The sequence below is a fragment of the Indicator indicator genome, chromosome 5, assembly GCF_027791375.1.
Source record: "Indicator indicator isolate 239-I01 chromosome 5, UM_Iind_1.1, whole genome shotgun sequence".
NCBI lineage: Eukaryota > Metazoa > Chordata > Aves > Piciformes > Indicatoridae > Indicator > Indicator indicator.
In genome coordinates this window covers 19,568,895-19,589,603 of record NC_072014.1, presented here as the reverse complement: position 1 = coordinate 19,589,603, position 20,709 = coordinate 19,568,895, and the positions used below count along the sequence as shown (strand labels likewise).

At 36.0% G+C, this 20,709-nt stretch overlaps 1 protein-coding gene across 2 annotated transcripts in view; it reads right to left on the bottom strand.

The window, feature by feature from the left end:
• Positions 1-13,206, bottom strand: part of ATF2 (activating transcription factor 2) — a 34,026-nt gene extending 20,820 nt beyond the window's left edge. The window contains exons 1-8 of one of the 2 annotated variants that reach the window (XM_054380708.1): positions 13,176-13,206; positions 12,501-12,570; positions 10,060-10,156; positions 8,482-8,600; positions 6,519-6,647; positions 3,373-3,551; positions 2,935-3,049; positions 2,670-2,756 (exon numbers count right to left, since the gene is read on the bottom strand). In XM_054380708.1, coding sequence (XP_054236683.1) covers positions 2,670-2,756; positions 2,935-3,049; positions 3,373-3,551; positions 6,519-6,647; positions 8,482-8,600; positions 10,060-10,156; positions 12,501-12,548 — 774 coding nt within the window. In that variant the 5' untranslated portion in view covers positions 12,549-12,570; positions 13,176-13,206. Of the gene's footprint in view, positions 1-2,669; positions 2,757-2,934; positions 3,050-3,372; positions 3,552-6,518; positions 6,648-8,481; positions 8,601-10,059; positions 10,157-12,500; positions 12,571-13,175 lie in introns of those variants that run through there. The other variant, XM_054380709.1, reaches the window with a different exon arrangement.
• Between the last annotated feature and the right edge of the window lie 7,503 nt (positions 13,207-20,709).

Here is a 20,709-nt window from a genome sequence, read left to right as displayed (position 1 = left end):
ACTAAGGAGGATCTGCATCATGACCTTCCGCAGCACTGAGGTCAGACAGGCAGGCCTGTAGTTTCCCACATCCTCCTTCCAGCCCTTCCTGTGGATGGATGTCACATATGCTAACCTTCAGTCAACCTGGACCTCTCCAGTTAGCCAGGATTGCTGGCAAATGATGGAAAGCAGCTTAAAGAGCACAATTCTGCCAGCTCCCTCAGCACCTGTGGGTGAATCCAGACCAGCCTTGTAGACTTGTGTGTCTAAGTGTTGTAGTAGGTCACTAACCACTTTGCTTGGGGTTATGGGGGTTTCATTCTGGCTCCTCATACCCATCTTCCAGCTCAGGGGGCTGGGTACCCAGTGAACAACTGGTCCTACTACTAAAGACTGAAACGAAGGCATTCAGTACCTCAACCTGTACATCTCACCACCACATCCAATAAGGCATGGAGACTCTCCTTAGGTCTCCTTTTGTTGTTAATGTATTTATACAAACATTTTTAACTGTCTCACAGCAGTAGCCTAAATAAATTCTAGTTGGGCTTTAGTCCCAATTTTCTTCTTGCATACCCTCATAACACCCTTGGTAGTCCTCCTGAGTTGCCACCTTCTTCTTCTAAAGGTCATAAGTTTTCCTTGTTTTCCAGAGTTCCAGCCAGGCTGGCCTTTCCCATCAGCTCATCTTTTGGCACATGGGGATGATATACTTGTGCACCTTTAAGATTTCTTTTCTGCAGTATGTCCAGCCTTCCTGGACTCCTTTACCATGCCTCCCAGCATGAGGGAAAAATGTGACTATGGTAGGCAAAAGGACACAGGAAGTGTTCCACTGACTTAAATGTAACAATAAATCCACTAATTGCAGTATCCTGTTAATAGATTAAACATACACTGTGATGAAACACAGATTATTCACTTAGGAAATTTCAGTGTATTAGCTTACACTTCAACTTCAAATGTTAACTATTAATGAAATAAGAAGCAAACAAGCAGCTGTAAAACTAAGTATTGTTTTCAGTTGGCTTAACCCAGAACACAAGTGAAAAATAAACCTGATTATCTTTGCTGAATTTAGGACATGGCAAGCAAACACGAAAAAATAAAGAATTTAGCATCACAAAGATTAACGTTTTAAAAATTAAATGAAACTCTACAGTTAATAAACCATCACATACCTGCCAACAATGCATCACATGGCATAGCAAGTTAGTCTCCCTATTGTAAGCTTTTCTACATAAAGCTTCTCACTTTAGGAGTGGTAAGAAATTATGGCTTTTATTTTTGTGAGTAGGTGCTATGTAAAAGTAAATAGGCATAAGAAATATGCTTAGTTCTGATATTCCTGAATTCTGCTCTTGCTTTATATTAAGCAACAAAGATGAAATACTGCAACTACCCTTTTTACAGGCTTAAAAAAAAAAAAGATAAGCAATCACTGAAGTGCATAAATTATCTAAATACCAACAAGATGACTATTGAGATTGTTTTTATTTGCTCCAGCGTGATTGCTTCTTCCAATGTGAGATCAGTCTTCACCATATACACATATTTCCTTCTACCTTTTAACACTCTGAAGAGCAAATCATTTGGTAATATGCTTTGAAATCTCATTCCTTGCCCATCTAAAAAATTATTTGGAACCAGTTCCTCCTGAATTCACAAAGCAGAACTCAGTGCATAAGTTTCCTGACTCTAAGGAATGTGCAATTTCTGAAAAAAAAAGAAGTTCTTGTTTTCACTTTCTTACATTCTTCTCTCCTGGATCTCACCAGAGCTGGTTACATTTAAATAGTTCCTCAGGTGTTAAAAGATGCCTTTTCCCATTCCTAGAGGAACAACAATGCACAAACCAAACCTACCTTTCTGTCCCTCTCTACAGCAGGTGTTCCTGATTCTCTATTAGTATGAAGTAAGAGTCAGAAGAGGAACACTATTTTGCAAGAGAGATACTGTTTACAGAGGCATGTTGTAAATACATAAGTGGGTTATGTTTAATAAATTTTAGATTGCTTTAGAACAGCTGAAACAAACAAGACAGTAGAAGCAAGAAGCAAATACCTAATGTTGCAAAATATTTTTCAATAAATTAATACAAACAAAACAAACTTTCCTCTGCTTCTTTCACTTGTGATTTCCAAAAGAATCCCCAAACTGCCCCAATGCAACAGAAACAACCTCCACACAAAGCAACTTCATAACTATATCAGTAACGCAAATAATTACAAAGCTCTTGGCAAATGGACTATATACAGCTGAGATTTGGAAAACACTGTTACATTTTTTTTCCTGTCCTAGTTTTTAAAAGAAACATCATATTTTTTGGGAGAAAAATATATTCTGATTCCCTGAAGATGATGTTCACTGTAAAGATGCAACTAATCTTGTCTTTCTTTCAACATTTCCTGTCGTCTAATACAGGGAAGGCATTTTGTTAGAATACTAGTTCATTTAAAAGAATGATTAAAATTAGGATCAAAACAACCATTAATAACAGAAATAACATAGGCCAGAATTTGAAATAACTGTAAAATAACTGCAGCTGTTATTTTTCTGTTTTTATAAAATTTGTACTTGCAGAAACTAGACTAACAAAAGAAAAGTAAACTTGCTTTAAAGAACAATGGAATTTAATCAGTTTCTCAAGTTACTCTTCTTGAGGAATAATGGAGTTTTTCACTTACCAATTTAGCCTCAGACTGCACTGGCTGTGGGGAGGAAGGCCCTGGGATTCCTGGGATACTAGGCACCATGGTGACAGGTCTAACAAGCTGACCAGATAAAGTATAAAAATGAAGAAAACCTGAGTATGTTATCATAACAGAGAGCATATGACAGCACTACCCTCTGAAGCCAAAACAGCTATCAAGCTGCTTAAAACTAAGCTCTATGCTGCACTTATGCAAATCTGCTCCTCTTTGAAATTAATATAGCATCATGCTTACTTACTGGAACTGCGGCAGGGACATGCACATTAGAATTTGTGATAGATGCAGGAATAGCAACAGGCATGGTTTGTCCATTAGGAAGATGTAACAGCAGAGGAAAAGGACCTGGAACTGGACTGAAAAAGGAATGAACTATATAAAAGAAAACTTATCCAGAGAAGAGAACAACTTTACACATTATTTTAAATTGCTTTGTTTGTTTACAGTTGCAATGTGCTGTTTACTTCAAGATCAAAAATATGTACTTAGTGATGGGGAGAATATGGAATTATATTTCACATGTAGTGAAAGTTATATGTTTTGTATGTGGTAAAGCACCACATCATACCAAAGCACCCCAAATTTGTACATTAACTGCAGAACCAGTAACTGAAAGTAAACAAGATGAAATATTTCAATTTCTGTAAGAGAGTATGTTACTAAAATTGATGTAACTTACACTATTGGTCTGTTAGAGGATGGAGCTTGGGTAATAACAGTACTAGATGTTGGTGATGGTATTGCCTGCTGAATAATAACACTTGAGTCAGAACTCGTAAGGAGTACATTAGGAACCTGTAGCGAAGCTGGACGAACTATTGTTGATGTCGGCTGTGCAGTCTGCTGCAGAGACACTTCCTGAGGAAAAACAAAGATGGATCAGTTTGCAAAACACAGTCATAGACTACTCATTCCAACCATCAAATGAACAGTTTGATGGAACACACCAGAATTTCTGCAATGTTATGAAAGTAGAGTTAGTTACAACTAAAAATAGTCCAAAAAAACCCAAACCCTTTGGATGAATTATGTAAACCTTCAAACTGAAATTGTTCCCACAACAGTAGTTTTAGTTTTATGGCAAACCCTGGATCTACTTATGCTAAGATACTATTACTTGGAAAAAAATCTTAATGCCTGATAAAAAATAAATTCTAAGATATGCATGGCAGTATCAGCACTATCATGTCTACCCACACTCTGAATATGGAAAACATTTTATAGTGTACATTTCATTTTCAGTCCATTGTTCCAGCTTTAAGCCAGAAAACCTTTAAAAGAGTTTTATATTTCAGTAAAAGGGAAAAAAAATAATCCTTTTCAAAGCATTGCACTAATTAAGTAAAAATTCTGCCTGAAATAAAAGTTTGTAAATATGTTCTGCTGAAAATAGAAATGGGGAGGAATAACACCAGTACAGACTAGTGGTCATCCTGCTGGAAAGCAGCTCCATAGAGAAAGACCTTGGAGTCCTAGCAGACATCTAGTATCCATGGAACAGCAATGTGCCCTTGTGGCCAAGAGCGCCAGCGGCATCCTGAGGTGCTTTAAGAAAACTGTGTTCAGCAGGTCTAGGGAGGTTCTCCTACCCTTCTACTCTGCCCTGATGAGACCACACCTGGAATACTGTGCCCAGTTTTGGGCTCCCCAATTCATGAAAGGCAAGGATCTGCTGGGGAGAGTCCAACCGAGAGCTGCAAGGATGAACATCTCTCCTATGAAGAAAGACTGAGAGAACTGGGGCTGTTTAGTCTTGAGAAGGGAAAGCAGAGAGGAGATCTTATCAACAATTATAAATATCTGGGGGGTGGGTGTCAACATAAAGGTGCCAGTCTCCTTTCTGTGGTGCCCAGTGATAGGACAAGCGACAATGGGCACAAGCTAGAACACAGGAGGTTCCACCTCAACGCAAGGAGACTTCTTTATGGTGAGGGTGACAAAGCACTGGTACAGGCTACCCAGAGAGGTTGTGAGGTCTCCTTCTCAGAGACTTTCAAAACCTGCCGGGATGCGTTCCTGTGTGTCCTGTTCTAGGTGATCCTGCTTGGGCAGAGAGGTTGGACTCGGTGATCTCTGGAGGTCCTTTCCAACCCCTAACATTCTGTCATTCTGTGATTCTGTGAATTTGCAATCACGAGATTAAGCCAAAGTGATCATAACTTTACTCACTTTTACAAAAAGAAGTTTAAGCCTATTCAAAGGTATTAGAGACTTACTGAAAGAACCTCTCTTATTATTTTACTCTTGAAACTAAAAACTATTGAATTAGAAAATATTTTGCAGATGAGGATCATTATTTAAGAAGTGTTTTCAAGAGGTGTATTTGCACTGAGATATAATTTTCACTTCTAATTATGCTAATTAATACTGAACCACTACTGTATAAAGATATTAATACCCTGCCAAAATTAAGAGTACTGGGAATATGCATTAGCAGTGAAAAAACAAACTAACCTCTAAAATAAAGACGACATAAAAGAAAGAAGTTTTAAGATTTCGACTATGATTTGCTTAATCCAAGCAGCTCTTCGTGTATTCCTTTTACTGTTTTTTGAGACTACATGATTACCTGTGATTACTCATCCTTGCTAACTAATAAAACTCAGTGAAGCTTTGTAAAGACAAAGCTGAACTAAAACTCTCTTATAATTTCTGTCACACTCTTAGGTCTCTTCTCATGCTGGTGCTTTTTGGCAGGGTAAGGGGGATAAGCTGAAACATGAGAGGTTTCCAGACTGGAAACCAAAGAGAAACAGATAGGATCCAAAGAGAAATACATTTACAACAATAGCCTGGCATTGGAACAGTTTGCATTGAGAGGCTGTGCAGCCTTCCTCCTTGGAGGTTTCACAGCCAAACTGTGTAGTGCCCCAAGTAACTTGATCTGATCACAAACCTAACCCCTGCTTTGAGGGGAAAGTCTGACCACAAAATCTTGAGGTCCCATCCAACCTAAATTAACCTATGATCCTAAAAAGCCCTGCTGAATTTTGGGAATAAGGTAGCTTAATCTCTCAAATGCCAACCCCCCACTGAAAATGTATATTAAAGATTGACTAGAGCAACCATATTGCTTTATTATGTTCTGCTCCTAACATTTTTATTTATTGAAGTAAGAATAGAAATAATTAATTTCATTGATTTTACTTAATTTCATGTTCTTCAAGCAAACTCCACAGGATCAAAACACTACAAGGCACATACTGAAGTTAGCATTACAATTAACTTCGTATTTCTTCTTTAGAGCAATAGTTCTAAAACTGATTTGATTGCAGCTTCCTTCAGTGACAGACAATACCTCAGTCTTCTAGTAAACAATATTCAGTGCTTAACTAGCAAATGCCTGAGATGACCATTTTAAACATACACTGCCATAGCCTAAAGAGTATAAAATTTCAAGCAAAATTATCTGGTGCATTAGCTTTGAATGAAAGCCCATTCATCCCTATACATTTTTCCAGAACATCCCCTGCTGTTCTGCAGAACAATTTACAGTTGAACACAGGATAAACAGAAAAACGTACACATGAAGTGTCGCAAACGATTGACATTATTTAAAAAAAAAAAAAATCAAAGAAATTGAACTTACATTGCTTTTTTATGAATGATGCCTTTTCAAACATAGCATGAATGTTAAATTTTACTTCCTTTATAGCTTTACTCAATGGCCAGTGCAAGGCAAAGAAATAATTATAATGAACAAGGCTAACTAAAGAGTCGAACAAATTAAACATGTGCCCAAACAAATATGGCAAACATTTCCTATCAACCAGCTAAGCAGTGAGACTATCATCATGTACAACAAATTAACAAAAAAGTTCCTACCTTTTCATCATTAGTAGTAGACTCAGGATGAGGTAAAGGACTATCTTGATGAGTTGTCTCTACAACAGAAGGCTCTTCAATTTTATTTCTTATAATTGGTGTTGCAAGAGGAGACAGATCTAGAGGCATCTAAGAGCAACAGTGTAAAACAAAATTACTGAATCTCTAAAAATATTAAAATATGCAAGGAAGTGTAAACAGCTAAAGAGAAATATGAGATTTGTAACAACAGAGAGGTGCTGATGTTTGGAAGATCTTGATGCAGGTGCATTAACAGGCAAGGTTACTTTTCCATGAACACCATCTTCAGTAACACTTGGTCTTTCAACACCAATGTCAGACTAAGTATTTTCTTCTTGAGAACTAAAAGCACTCTAAAAGTTTTCCTTTCTCAAGATTCACAGGAGAATTACAGTTGAGAAAGGACTGCTAAACTTTAAAATTACAGTTAAACAGAAGCATTATTTTTCTATAAGTTGTTAAATCACATGCCACAGAGCACAAAATCCTAACTACATTTTCAAATTAAGAAAGCTACTGTGGACAATTAATTTAAATCTTATTGAAGCAAGTAATTATTGAAAAAGCAAGTTATATATTACTACACAGTTAAAACTCACTAGGAGATCTGAAATGCCACAAAGAAGTTAATATTTGAAAGCCTATACTCCTGTCTATCCTGCTATCCAAATACTTTTGGAAGAAACTTCCTCCAATGCTCATCTCCAGTTTATGTTTTTCCAGATGCCTTTTTTCAATTTGTTTCCTGGTTTTCCGAAGGAATATATTACTATTGGGCTGGGAAGACTGTTAGAAGTAGAATCTCTTTTCATATCACATATGAATGTGAAATAGTACAGAAAAAAACCCTAAATCATCAACCTCCTAGAAAGTGTACTATTATGGTAAATTTTACCACTCACTGCCATGATTGCTTATGTGGATTAATCAGGCAGAGATACGGCAGGACTGTGTTTCTTCTCATAACACAGCAGGCAGCTTGGAAATTTAGTATAAATTAGAGAAATTGTTAAAATGTTTAAAGTATTTTGCAGGACCTATAACCTCCTCCAAGGAAGTGGTGAATTACACAGAAAATACGAGTAAAGCAGTATTACCATATGTAGTGATTTAAGAGCAGTTAGTACACATTAATTAAAAAAAAAAAAAATCATGATTGGTATAGTTGCAGTAACAAAGCAAGGGGTGAGGCATCGTCAGGAATGGATAATAATCCACCCTATTCACAAGTACCTATTAAAACCTTTACTGAAACAAAGAAAATGCAGATACCTGGGAAGTACTAAAATAAATAGAAGAAACCACATTTAAATGTGAGGGAAGTTCAAAAAACCCCCATGAGGTCACTACACTAATACGGTCCAAATTTTTCTTGTATTACAATCTGTACTTTAGAGTAAGCAGATCAATAATTTCTAGGGAAAAGCAATTTCAACACATAGATAACATAATTACAGCCAAATTACTGACATTTCTTTAAATGTAGTAACTCTTTAATTCTCATTATCATGACTTAATTCTCAGAATAACATCAGTATTTTAAAGCTAATCAAAATAACGTGTTCACTCACTATTCTTTTCACATGGTCTGCTTTTATTTCTGAAAAAGCTTTACTTTTCAGACACATTTTTTTCCTAATGAAATGTCAATCAAAGCCAACAATTAACTTCAACAAATATAGACTGCATCCCTGAAGAATTAAGACAGTCAATGTGTCCCATTGTCTGTGCTAGCTATGCAAAATTAATTAGGCAAGGTAACTTTCAGAAGAGTAATCTTATCATTTGCATTTTTTTCTATACAAGATATATAAGCAGTTGGCAAATGATTACTGGTATAGTTTAGAAGGCAATACATAAACTTAAAGTTTTATTTTTGAAATGGAATTTCTGATAAGAAAAAAAGTAGAAGCTCTGAGAAGAAAAAAAATTTTGAACGTACTTTTTTAATGTCATCTTCAGAAGCCTTTTTAAACTCATTCTCAAAAGGACTTGCTAATTCATTGAATAAGCCCACTTCCTCACAGTTCTTCAAGAATCGAGTTGGCGTTGGCGTCTGATCTGAAATGAAGTGTATGAAACCCCCACAATTTTATTTTTAAAATACTATTTATAAACCTACTTACAGTAAATATTTTCTGGAAATAAAAAAATTTTAAAAAAGAGGCATGGTTAAGAACTCTCTTTTGCCTTGCAGGGCAGAAACCAGAAGGCATACTCCACCTGCTGGAGACAAGCAACTGAAGTTTGCAAACCAGTAAGCCCCCGAGTTTTGCGAGTGCGAAGCATTTCTGCTGTGTCCAGAAACCAGAGGGAGCTATTCTCAAGTGCCTAGTCCAGAGCAGCACATCATTTCTGTGAGCAAGCAGACTTTATTTTCACATAAAGATAAGGCCTACATGAAGGCTTTAATTAAAGGAAAGGAAAAAAAAATTAAAAAGAGAGAAAAGTGCACAGCTCACAAAGTTTGCTTCTTTGTTCTCATACTGTGAAAACAGTAGTGATTGCTTTCAAGTGCCTGGAACTTCTAGAAGGAGTAAAGTGTGATACTGTACACAAGATTGTTTTACTCCCATGATGCCTGTATAGTCAAGCTGGAATCACAAGACTTCTGGTATCTGGGTGACTGCTGCAACAAACAGGTTTCACAAAAGTCTTTCTATAACGTTTTTGGTACTGGGTAAATTCCCCTTATTTAACTATGATTACTGGGTCAAAACTAATCACATTTTCCACAGAGTTGCATGCATTTAAAACACTCTAAAGTGGTATTATGTGCACCCTTACTAACAGAAGCTGGAGTGGCTGCAAAGAGAAAGACACTGCCATAGTTTCATCCTCAAACATCTGATTATTTGAAAGGTTTTATTTCCTCTGGTTTAATTGCCAAGGACTCCACCTAGAATTTTAAAATGTGTAAATCCTCTTTTTTTTGTCTGCTTGTCCTAACAAATTAGCCACTTCCAAGGGAAAAAATTCAGAAAACGTCTGAAACCCTTTGTGAAGTTGAGTTATGCTGTTCCATCACTGGGGAAAAAAAAAAAAACCAACAAACAAAAAACCCCACAAACAAACAAAACACCAAACCAGCCAACTAAAACCCCAAACACAAAACAAGAAAACAAAGTGGCTATAACTTTAGAATAATTAGCATGACCAATCTTCATTCATGAACTTTAGAATTTACAATGTAATCAATTATCCCTTGATGATTACTTCTGATCCTGGACAAACAATTAACATCAGTTAATTATTAAAATATGGATAATTGGAAAATATTTAATTATGTATCCAATCCAAATAAAATCTACTTATGAAGAATAATACTGTCTGCAAATTCTGACAAATGCTAATTATGCAAAAAAAATATTGCCTAAGCATACATTGCAAACAACTACAGTGAAGGAAATGTTTCATGTTCTCTTAGCATAATTCTATGCATTATCTTCAGAAAACACATTAAAGGTATGTTCATTCCATCAGGAAAATGAGTAAACTAATTATAAAAGTATATACTAACCAGCCACAATGACACTATCATTACGAGCCGGACCAAATTTCAGTGTCATCTCATGTTTATGTTTATGGACAGCCAAATGATCCTCATTGGTAAAACGCTGCAGCAGAAAGTTTTAAGAAATAGTTGTAATTTTGAGCGTAAACAAAGAAAATGCAACTCTACAGAAAGTCATTTGTACAACACATAAACCTATCATTACTACACTAACAGACAACCCTCCCAGGCAGATATGTCTTGTTCCTTAGTAAACTGTACCAAGCAGCCACATTATAAAACTCAAATGATGTTCACAGTAACTAAATAGTAATGATACCAGGGAAATGGTAGTATAAATACCTGCATTCATCAAAAGTCCAAGATAAAATTTCAGAGTGCTGCAGACTTCATCAAGCATTTGCAAACAGCCATTTGCTACACTAATGGATCTTGACAATATTTAGTAACTGATTACCACTATTCGATTTCTCTATTGTATGTATTACCACAATAATGAGAATTGATCTGTAATCACAAACACAGGCTTCGCAGTATCTAAGAGCGTAAAGTATAGCTCCTGCCACTGATTATTTACTACTTATGGTAAGAGGCAGATAGAATGGGAAACACTAGAACAATGTCAGACAATTGAAAAGCTGTGAATGAGCTAAGCAGGATTTTAAAAATCTCTCAGGTTTTCAGAAGTATGCCAATTTTGGGCATCCTTCCCCCAAAATTTGAGGTACATTCTACAAACAAAAGAGGTAAGCATACAAACTAGGTGCTGTAAAACATATTCTTACAAGCAAGAACAGCTAACTTGAACTTTGCTATGCACCTCTAATTGTGGGTGAAGTTTGTGTTTCAAATAAGGTAATTTAAGAAAATGTTTCCCAATGTTTCTTTTCCTAAAAATAATATGTTTTACAGAATATTCAAATCCTTACTTTTCTGAGTGAACATCTGACTCCCAAAATATGTTTCTGATTATTCCTCAATAATAAAGTCACTCAACACATATTCTGTAACTGATACATGTGGAGTGTCATCTCTTAGAGAATAATACAAGAAGCTTAGTTGACCTCAGAACACAGACATCCAGAATATTTCTGTGAGAAAAGGACATGTGTATGTGCAGCTGAGAGGGAAATTAAAAATGAAGGATCACTGAAAGACAGGGTGATACAGGCCAGGCACTTTTTTTTTTTCATGGAACTCTGTTCTCCAGGGTTCCAAATCTCCAGCTCTCCATAGCTCCTGTACCTTATCTCTAGATATATTCTAAGTCAGAAACTTTCTTGTTTTATCACACTAAGACTAAAGTACATCTTTCTGTCCTTACTATGTGATGGACAGCCTCCTTCAGAGGGAATAGGATCTCCAGAACCTGACTCTCTCTCGTCATTCTACAGCACAAGCTGTCATCTGGAGAAGCCTTGACCATGTTCAGGGACATGAACTTCTCTCTCCTTCAATGGAAGCAAGAACTGCTGTAGTCCCATGATGCATCTTTTGACAGAGCTTACATTGAAATGAGATTCAAAGAGGATGAGGACAAACATGTTGCTTAGAAAGCAGTTCTCTTCTGTTATTTTTAATGCCTCTGAACATATCAGACAAAACAAATCTTAGTCCTTTCCCACTTAAAATACAGAAGACTCCACTAATTTAATGGTAAGCTATCATTTACCATTAAAAAAAAAGTTTTCAGAATCCAAATGAAATATTTTGAACTCAAAATCAAAATAAATCCAAACGTACTTATATAATGAAAAAATATGGCTTGTTTTAAAAATCACTTCTATATAAAAGGATGCAGGGAGGTCTATCTCATGTAGCAGTTAATGCAAATTCATTTGTTTTCAGGTTCCTAAAATGTTAAGACAGCTTCCTTTTAAGCAACAAACTGCTAAAAGACTCAATGTTTTTACTTTTCTGCTCATATTCAGCTCTGTATCTACTAATGCTATTTTATAGAATATATTAAAACTACAACAGGCATTGAAACACATTTTGTAGCATGCATACTGTTAGCACCTTCCTATACATAAATACAAAATTATGTGATTATGTGCAGTGACTACAGTTGTGAATATCAGTGACAGGCAAGCTTCATAATGAGCTCCCCATGAACACTGTAATATTCTGAAAAATACAGGTTACTTGATACTAATTAGGATGTTTCTTGCCCTTTTTTTTTTAATGAAAGAAAATGAAGCAGGGCTAACAGATGAAATTGTTTTCAGCGAACAAAGGGCAATTTGGTAAGCAATTTTCTTCTCTGGATAACATTTTTGGAATAAACACAAAGAATGCTAGAAATTCTTGCTGCCATCCACTTTTCAGCAAAACACAGACACTTCCTACTAATTATCATAAATCTGCTTTTCTTTGATCCCTAGACATATGTTTCACTGGTCTGTATTTATTTGATCAACATTAGTAACTTCAAGTCAGACCATTACCTGGCCACATCCAGGGGCAGTGCATAAAAAGGGTTTGTCATCACTCATATTCCACAGGTCGTTGTGCTACCTGTATTTAAAATGAGAGTGGAATGAATTATACTGAGATTGCAATAAATTATCAATACATCAACATTCACAGAATATTTTAATAGTCTATGCGGCAAGAATTTCTGCCTTCTGGCTACACTAAGAATCTAAATATCCAGGATACAAGTAGATTCTGGATTCCAAGCTCTGTCAGGAAGGTATAAGAAACACAGCAGAGACAGTAGGTTTTGAACATAACATCTCATCAGAAACGCAAATACTCGTATGTAGTATGTCTAATTGCAGAAAGTATCTGAAAACATAGTAAGACAATTTGCCAGTGAAATGAAAATACATTGTAATGAAAAAAGCAATAGGCAATACCAAGTAGTCAAGGATACAGTGCAACAGTAGAGAAAAAAGTGGTTGATTCCCTAGTCTTTTAATAATCTTTAAAATGCATCCTTGAAGAAAAGTTTGTAGATGTTCCTTTATGTAAACTGTTATAAATTTTACTGAAGTGCATGTTTTTGTAGCTATGTTTCAGCTATATAACTAAATTACCAACAGGCTAAAAAAATATTTTAGAGACTAATTATATTTTGTATTGCTTTGCATACTCATCACACACATTAATACACGTACCTGCCAGATTTCACATATAAATCTGTTTCACAGGGCAAACTATCATATCCTCTTTTTCATGTCAATGAACTGCAATTGAAAGAAAATATTAAATAATCTGCATGTTAAACATGTAATAATAGATGATTTTTTTAAAGACAAATGATATAATGACCACTATTCACCCATGAAACACAACATTTTTCAAAGAAGCAGTTTAATTCAATACATCCTCTAAAGTTATGTGTCTCAGATGTAAAGAGATGCTTCTACTCTCTCATCCTGCAAGCACAGAACAGGTATCACAAGGTAGCATCATTCCACTTCAGGAAAAGAAAGAGGGACACAGACAGAATTGAGACGACATGCACTGGACAATGCACAGAACTAGTGTGTGGATGCTATGACATCAATGACAAAAAAAGTTGTGGTACAATGAACGTATAAAATCAAGGTGGTGTTGTCACATCACTAAACCCAACAGTGATGAGTAACTATTCTCAACACTGTTACCTCATTTTAAGGTTAAATAACCTGTGGGGGTGGTAGAAGGAGATGGAGAATGAATGTACCAAATTAGCTAATTAGCCGGGAGATGACAAGCACTCTCAACCCATCTGTGGCTTTACCCTGGAGGAAATACATTCATCTTTAAATGTGAGTGTTTGTATGGAGATCTAACAATGTTAGTTCTGAACACTGCTTAGCTTGATGAAGCAAATAAAGATGAATAAAGATGTCTTTATGATTAAAGATTACAAGCAGAATAAATCCATCTCTCCTTCAGTAGGCTGGTCATGAAAAGCTGCAAGGCTTCTGAAACTCTCTAACCATCCTAAGGCGGCGTATTTCTGGTACATCATTTAGCACTAGGCACAAGACGGATTAAGTAAGTGCAAGCAATTTAGGACTTAGTACCTCAGAGATCTGTAAGGAACACATTACCTGATCTTTTTTGTCTGTGCCTGTACAGCAAAAATCTACTGTACAGATTTTTTGAACATTACTTCAAGGAGAAGGAGATCCCAGTGTCCTTCATCATGGGCACTGAATGACAAAGAAGCAAAACAAGAGTGGATGAGACTCCAAAGTGTCATTTCTAAATATATACATTCAACAGAGTGAGGATACTGATCACAAGCCAAGGAGAGATGAACGTCTGCCAGGAACTTTAGAGTCTTTGGCACTATCAACCCAGGGAAATCAGAGAAATGTTTACATCCTACAGAAAGGATACTAAAGCAAATAAGGGATGGAAACTGTTCAACTCTTCTTTCCAAAGAGTTCATAACCTGTCTAGAATTTCTGAAGGGATAAGTATTTCTTGAATTGTTCAAACTACTAACTTGGTGCTGTCACCAATAAGAGTATTAGGAAGGTAACGGGGAAAACCTGAATGCTCCTGAATAAGTATTCAGCGTAAGAAATAAGGCCCTTATGAATGAAGCTTTAGGATCACATCCTTCTATGATCTGAAACTTCAACAGACACTTAAAGGTATCCCATGGGCTTATTAAACTTGTTCAGCAATAAAATAGATTTAAAAAAACGCAGGTTTAAATCTAACAGATTTAACAAGATTGTAAAATCTTGGTCATGAGGCACCATATACATGCTATACCATACATGACTATAATATGCACATAGATTATGAACAAAAGAGCTACATCTGTATCAAAAATGTCTGAAAGTGTAAGAAGGGATTGGGAGCCAGGGGGATGACACTACCCAAATGATGAATATTCTGATTAACAAACATGCATATAGGGCATAGTGCATAGTATCAGCTATGAAATCTATTCCAACATAGGTCATAAGCTGTAAAAATCAATTTTTCACGTCCACACATTTTCTCTTTTAAAGGAGTTTTATTAAAACACATATTTACATATGAAATCCACATCCGTGTTTTGGTTTGTGGAGTCTGTGCATTTTCAGTGTCTGATTTATAAACTGAAAATCAATCCTTGTAAAAAAGGAAAAAAAAAATAGAAAATACTGTCCTCTTGGCAAGTTTACTGGAAAAAAATGGAGATACACTAACTTTCTGATCTTTCTAATATTGTTTGACTGCATGCCACAAGGGATTTTGTGAGGCAATGCCTTGTAAAGGGATGCCAGCTAACATTTGGCGGGGGGGGAAGCATCCTGAAGCACTGAAATCGTTGCACTTAGAAAAGAAGTTCACTCGTGCATTCCAGCAAGACCTTAGACATTATAAATCTGAACAGAAACTGGATCTGACAAGATTGGAAAACAAAGGGCTCACACTCGTTAGTGTAGCCAAATTGCTAAAGACTGTATTTACCTATTACAAAGACAAATGCAAAACTTGCACCTAGAGCAAAATAACTCCATGCAACAGCAGAGGCTGAGAGCCAGCTGGCCGTCAAACAGCTCTGGGGCAGAACTTGTAACTCCTGGTGGACAACAAACTGAACACAATTCAGCATCACGTTGCTTGCAGCATTGAAGGCTAACAGCCTACTGGGTTCAATTAGTAAGATCATAGCAATCAGATGAAAGCAAGTGATTATGCTCCTTTATCTGGCACTTACGGGGCTACAGCTGGAGCCCTGTGTCCAGTATTGAGCCCCTCAAGACAGATGACAAATTGGAGATAAATTGGCAGGGACCCTGCCAAAATAATTAAAGAGCTGGACTGTTACATACAAGAGGAATATCAGGAAGCAAAGTTTGTCCAGCATGGAAAACAGAGGCTAAGGAAAGATCTACTTGCTGTCTTATGCTATCTAATGTATTGTAACAGAAGACAGATCCAGACCCTGGGTAGCATACCACAAAGGGATGAGATATAACACTCATGAACCACACTAAGAAAGTTAAGAGGAAGTATAGGGGAGGAAGAATTTTTTTTTTTAATTGCACAGTGAAGGATGCTGAACACTGGCACAGTTGCCCAGTGGGGCTGTGAAATCTCCATCCTTATTCTAAGTTTTGATTGCATGAAATTGTGAGCAATCCAAGAAAACTCTGAAGGTTGAAGTGCACCCTAAAGATGTCAACTAGAAACAGAGGTAAACAACAGCAAAAGACAATCCAAACTTGGGTAATCTTCTGACAGGTTAGAAGACTTACGGTAGTTAACTTTACAGACCAACAACTAAACCTGCTGCTGCTACAACAAACTGATTCTATAGCTTTTGTTTTCTCTTTTCCTCTGGAACTGTTTGTTGCCTGACAGGAATAACAAGATTAACACACAAACACAAATTTTCAGAAGAGAAGTTTGTGATAGCCACTCTGATTTCAAAAGGCTATTGAAGACTATTGAGTGCTATTGAAGGCTATTGAGTGCTCCAAAAGAACAAAAAATTTATAAAATATTCTTCCCCTGAAAACCAAAATAGCAACTTAAACACCATCTTGACAGAAATGTTACTCATCCAGCTAAATGGGAAATAAAGGATGTAAACTGCTAACAAGATTGCTAGAGACGAAGCAATCCAATTTGAATGTGAAACTCCAGCCAAACTTAGCTCTTCAGATAAACTGAAGTCAGTGAAATGATTCTTACTACAGGCCACTAAACTGAAACCTTCCCCTATAAGCTTTCCAACTCCAAACTCCATTCAATAGCATAAGGAAACCTATATATGGAATACTTTTGAGCTACACTGAGAAACAGAATCAGACTGAACATGGGAAAAACATGAAATAACCTCGGCAGTATGATCAACTTTCGTACTTAAATCAGAAAGCAATCACAGGTTTTTTTGGTGTCTGCACTATACTTTCAACGCAGAAGTAAAGTATTTTCACATCACACCTATTTAAAATGGCATAAGCCTCTTCTATCACTTTGAAAAGCAATCATTAAAATATATAAATAAGTATATATACACATTTATATATAATACAGAGGAATGAAAATGGGTTTGCAAGTAAATTATTGATATTTAGGACAGCATACTTATTTAAAAAATAAAGATGTCTTTTTAATATGAAAATGTGTTTGTAGCACATTAGCCTGCTACAAAACAGCTCAGCAATTATTTGCATATTTTGTAAGATTTTAATTAAATATCTTTAGTACCCTTTCTGGAAACTACTAAGTCATACTCTGACACTTGCTTCTAAAATACTTTCCCGTAGTCAATTTGTAAAAGAATAGAATCATACACTGACTTAACCAATGTCTTGTTATCTTATTTTACTCATAAAGATCTTCTGTTTTATCTTAATATGTCTGCATACAGGAGGATGGAAAACATAACTGACACCTCATAATAAGACATTTTTTATTAGGCATTTATTTAAATAGCTGCTGAAAATATGTAAATATTGACAATCCTTGCAAAAGCCTCTCCAAATTTACTGAGAAAAACCCTTCTTTGCACGTATCCTCTAAAGTTTTATCACACTTGTAGCTAAAGCTTCTGAAGACTTTACCTATATAAAGTATGCTGAATACCAAAACCCCTCTATGCACCAACCTGCTCATGGGCTGTGCAGCCTTTGCCCTGTAATTACTTATTCTAAGCACTATAGCAATACAGAAGCTGCCCTCTTGTAACTTAGGGCTGGCACAAAAGAGCATGCAAGTAAACAGCTTGAAATGAACACAGATAGGACAAAGACAACCATAAACATACAAACACACACAAAAAACCCCAACAAAGTAAAACAAAACAAACAAATAAGCCATAAAACTTTCCAAGGTCAGCATTCCTCTATTGGCCAGCAAGCAAGCAGTGATGCACATTCTCACAAGTGTGCCACTCCTCTAAAGTGGACAGCACAGAGAGGACAACCTCACAGTCTGCCACCTGCACTAGTAGCTGATTTATCTACTAGTGCTTACATGTGATGCATACAAGCTGCTAGTTTTGCAGCTAGACTGACCACTCACTCACATGTGGCTCCAGCTCAAAAAATATCTGTATATTCTGATTTGAAAAAAAAAAAAAATTAAAGTTGAGACAAAAAAATTTATTAAGGCCATTAATACAAATCAGAATTACAGTAGCCAGTCAAGCATCAAGTTTCCCTTGGGGTCTATACATTACAAACTGCTGAAGTTACAGTATCGGTGATGTATTTCCTACGGATGTTTGCATTCCCTCAAGACCAATCATGTCTACTCAACATTTCCTTTTATTTTATCTGAGATTGTGTCCATTCTTACTGCAAGACACAAACCCTTACTGCCTACAGAATTATTAACACTTGGTGAGCTTCCCTGTAGATCCCATCATAGCGTGTAATCGTTTTAGGTAGTATAAGATTTTCAGTATTTTACTTTAAAGCTTAATTGTATAACAAGAATCTGAAGCACAAAAGAGAAAGGTTAAAATTTTTCAATGTCTTTATCAGCTCTAAGAGTTCTACTTACTTACATACTTTTCAAAGTGAAGTGGACTGTATATATTTGCCACAGTAAAGAACATTCTCTTAATGACTACCTGAATAGGTGAATTTAGTGTTTTGCTTAGTTCCGTAACTAAGCATGCTCTTTATATGAGAGGAAGGAAAAAAGTTAAAAAGAAAAAAATTAGTAATTTTTAAGTCTTAAAAATTAAGATAGCTGCCCAGTGGAATGGGGTGCCCAGGGAGGTGGTGGAGTCACCGTCCCTGGAGATGCTCAAGACTGGATGGGGCACTTAGTGCCATGGTCTAGTTGATTGGCTACGGATAGGTGATAGGTTGGACTGGATGATCTTGGAGGTCTCTTCCAACCTGGTTGATTCTATGATTCGTTGTCATGCAACCAAATCAATGCAAATCAAAATGAACAGGATGCTTTTTATACTTTCAATACCTGCACACAGCATTGCACAGCATAAATTTTAATAATCTCCCACATTTTCAGAATATCTTTATCTCCAAAATTTTCTCTTGAGGCAGACTGCCAAGTTTGGCTTTCAGTAAAAATCAGAAGGTAGTAGGTAAAATACACCACTTAATAAGAAGTAAATACAATGAAGTTTTGTATTTTAAAAGAAAAAAAAATAAAAATCATTGTTTCACTTACCTGCCAGGACAAGAATAGTTCTTTTTTTCAGTTTCCTATAAAGCAAAAGAAGAAAGGTCAAGCAAAAGTGGTGTGATCAATACTTGACCACTACCACCGACTTTCAAAAGGGTTCTGACTGACTGTATTTGTGTAACTGCAGAATTTAGAATTCCCAAAAAATGAAACTGAATGAGGATGGTGGGAAAATACTGAAAAAATTAAACTATTCCTCCTCATAAAGAAACCCAGAGTACCAGGAAGTACTCAGTAGATTCTGCCACAAAACTATAAGCCTTAGACTAGACTATATGAAGGTCGTAAATTTCAAAAACTGGTGAACAGGAAAATAGGAGCTCCTTCTTTATACTCCATTGCTTAATAGAATGCCTGTGCTATTTCCTAGAAGCCATGGGATCTGTTTCAGAGAGGAAGGATGTAATGCCTATAGCATAAAGTTCAGAATTCTTTTCTTTAGAAAAGGCGAATGTTGGGCACTTGTTCCTGATTGTATTAGTTAACTGCTTATAACTGATGCCTAAAGTTACTTCCATTCCTTCTATGGTTTGTCTAAGATTCTATAAAGGGGAGAGCATATGGACAAGAAGAAAAGATGTAAGAACTGAGGACAATTCACTTCACAAGTTCAAAGCAGAACAAGAAAGCCAGTTGGACAGGCAGTTACATAGCTAGAAACAAAGCAATTAAGTTACTTCAGCTTTGCTAAAGGAGCAGGCTTTTTCCACATGAAGGTGTATTTCTGGTAAACAGAGAGCAGTAATGGAGTGAAGAAAGGCCCTTAGGCCTAACATTGCCTGTTGGCTGAATATGGCAGCTCCTAAATCAAGTGCCTAGAGCTTAAGTATTTTTCAGAGGCACCTTGATCTTTCTTTGACTTACTGGAAATTCATGCTATGCAAATACATCTCTTGAGGATTCAAGTAAAAGGACAATAATCCTCAGAGAACAAATATGCAGGGGTTAATAGTCCACTAATATTTTCACAGTTTGCTTAGAGTGACACTAGGACTTACCTTCCCACAGCTCATTTGTCTAGGCTTGAGCATCTTAATGTTGGTCATCAACCTAACGAAAATCAGAAATCCAGTCTCCTTTTGCTATATTATTTTAACGATTTTTTTTAAAGGCCTAACAAAAAGTTACTTTTTATTTTTTTTCCAGATAGTCTAAAATTGAATACAACAATTAAGAATTTAATTAAAATTTAAAAATCTTTAAATATATCATAAATATCCCATTACAGGACTCTCATTGCTCATTAAACAGGACAATCTTTTTCTTTCCTGTAAGCAATAATAATGACCATTGGCATTTACCTAGCAAGGGGAACATACTACACTGCGTGGAACAACTTACTGAAGAGAAACTCCTATCGGAACTGAAACTAATGAAAGACTTCTTAGGCTAAACTATGAAACTGACATAGAACAAAGCTAGAAACTTGAAAAAATATCTTTATTGCATAATTATTAAATATGGGCTCATATTTCTATCACTAACTATATCTAATCCCTCCTTAGAGAGCATATTATTGATTTGAAACAAAAATAGTTAAGTTAG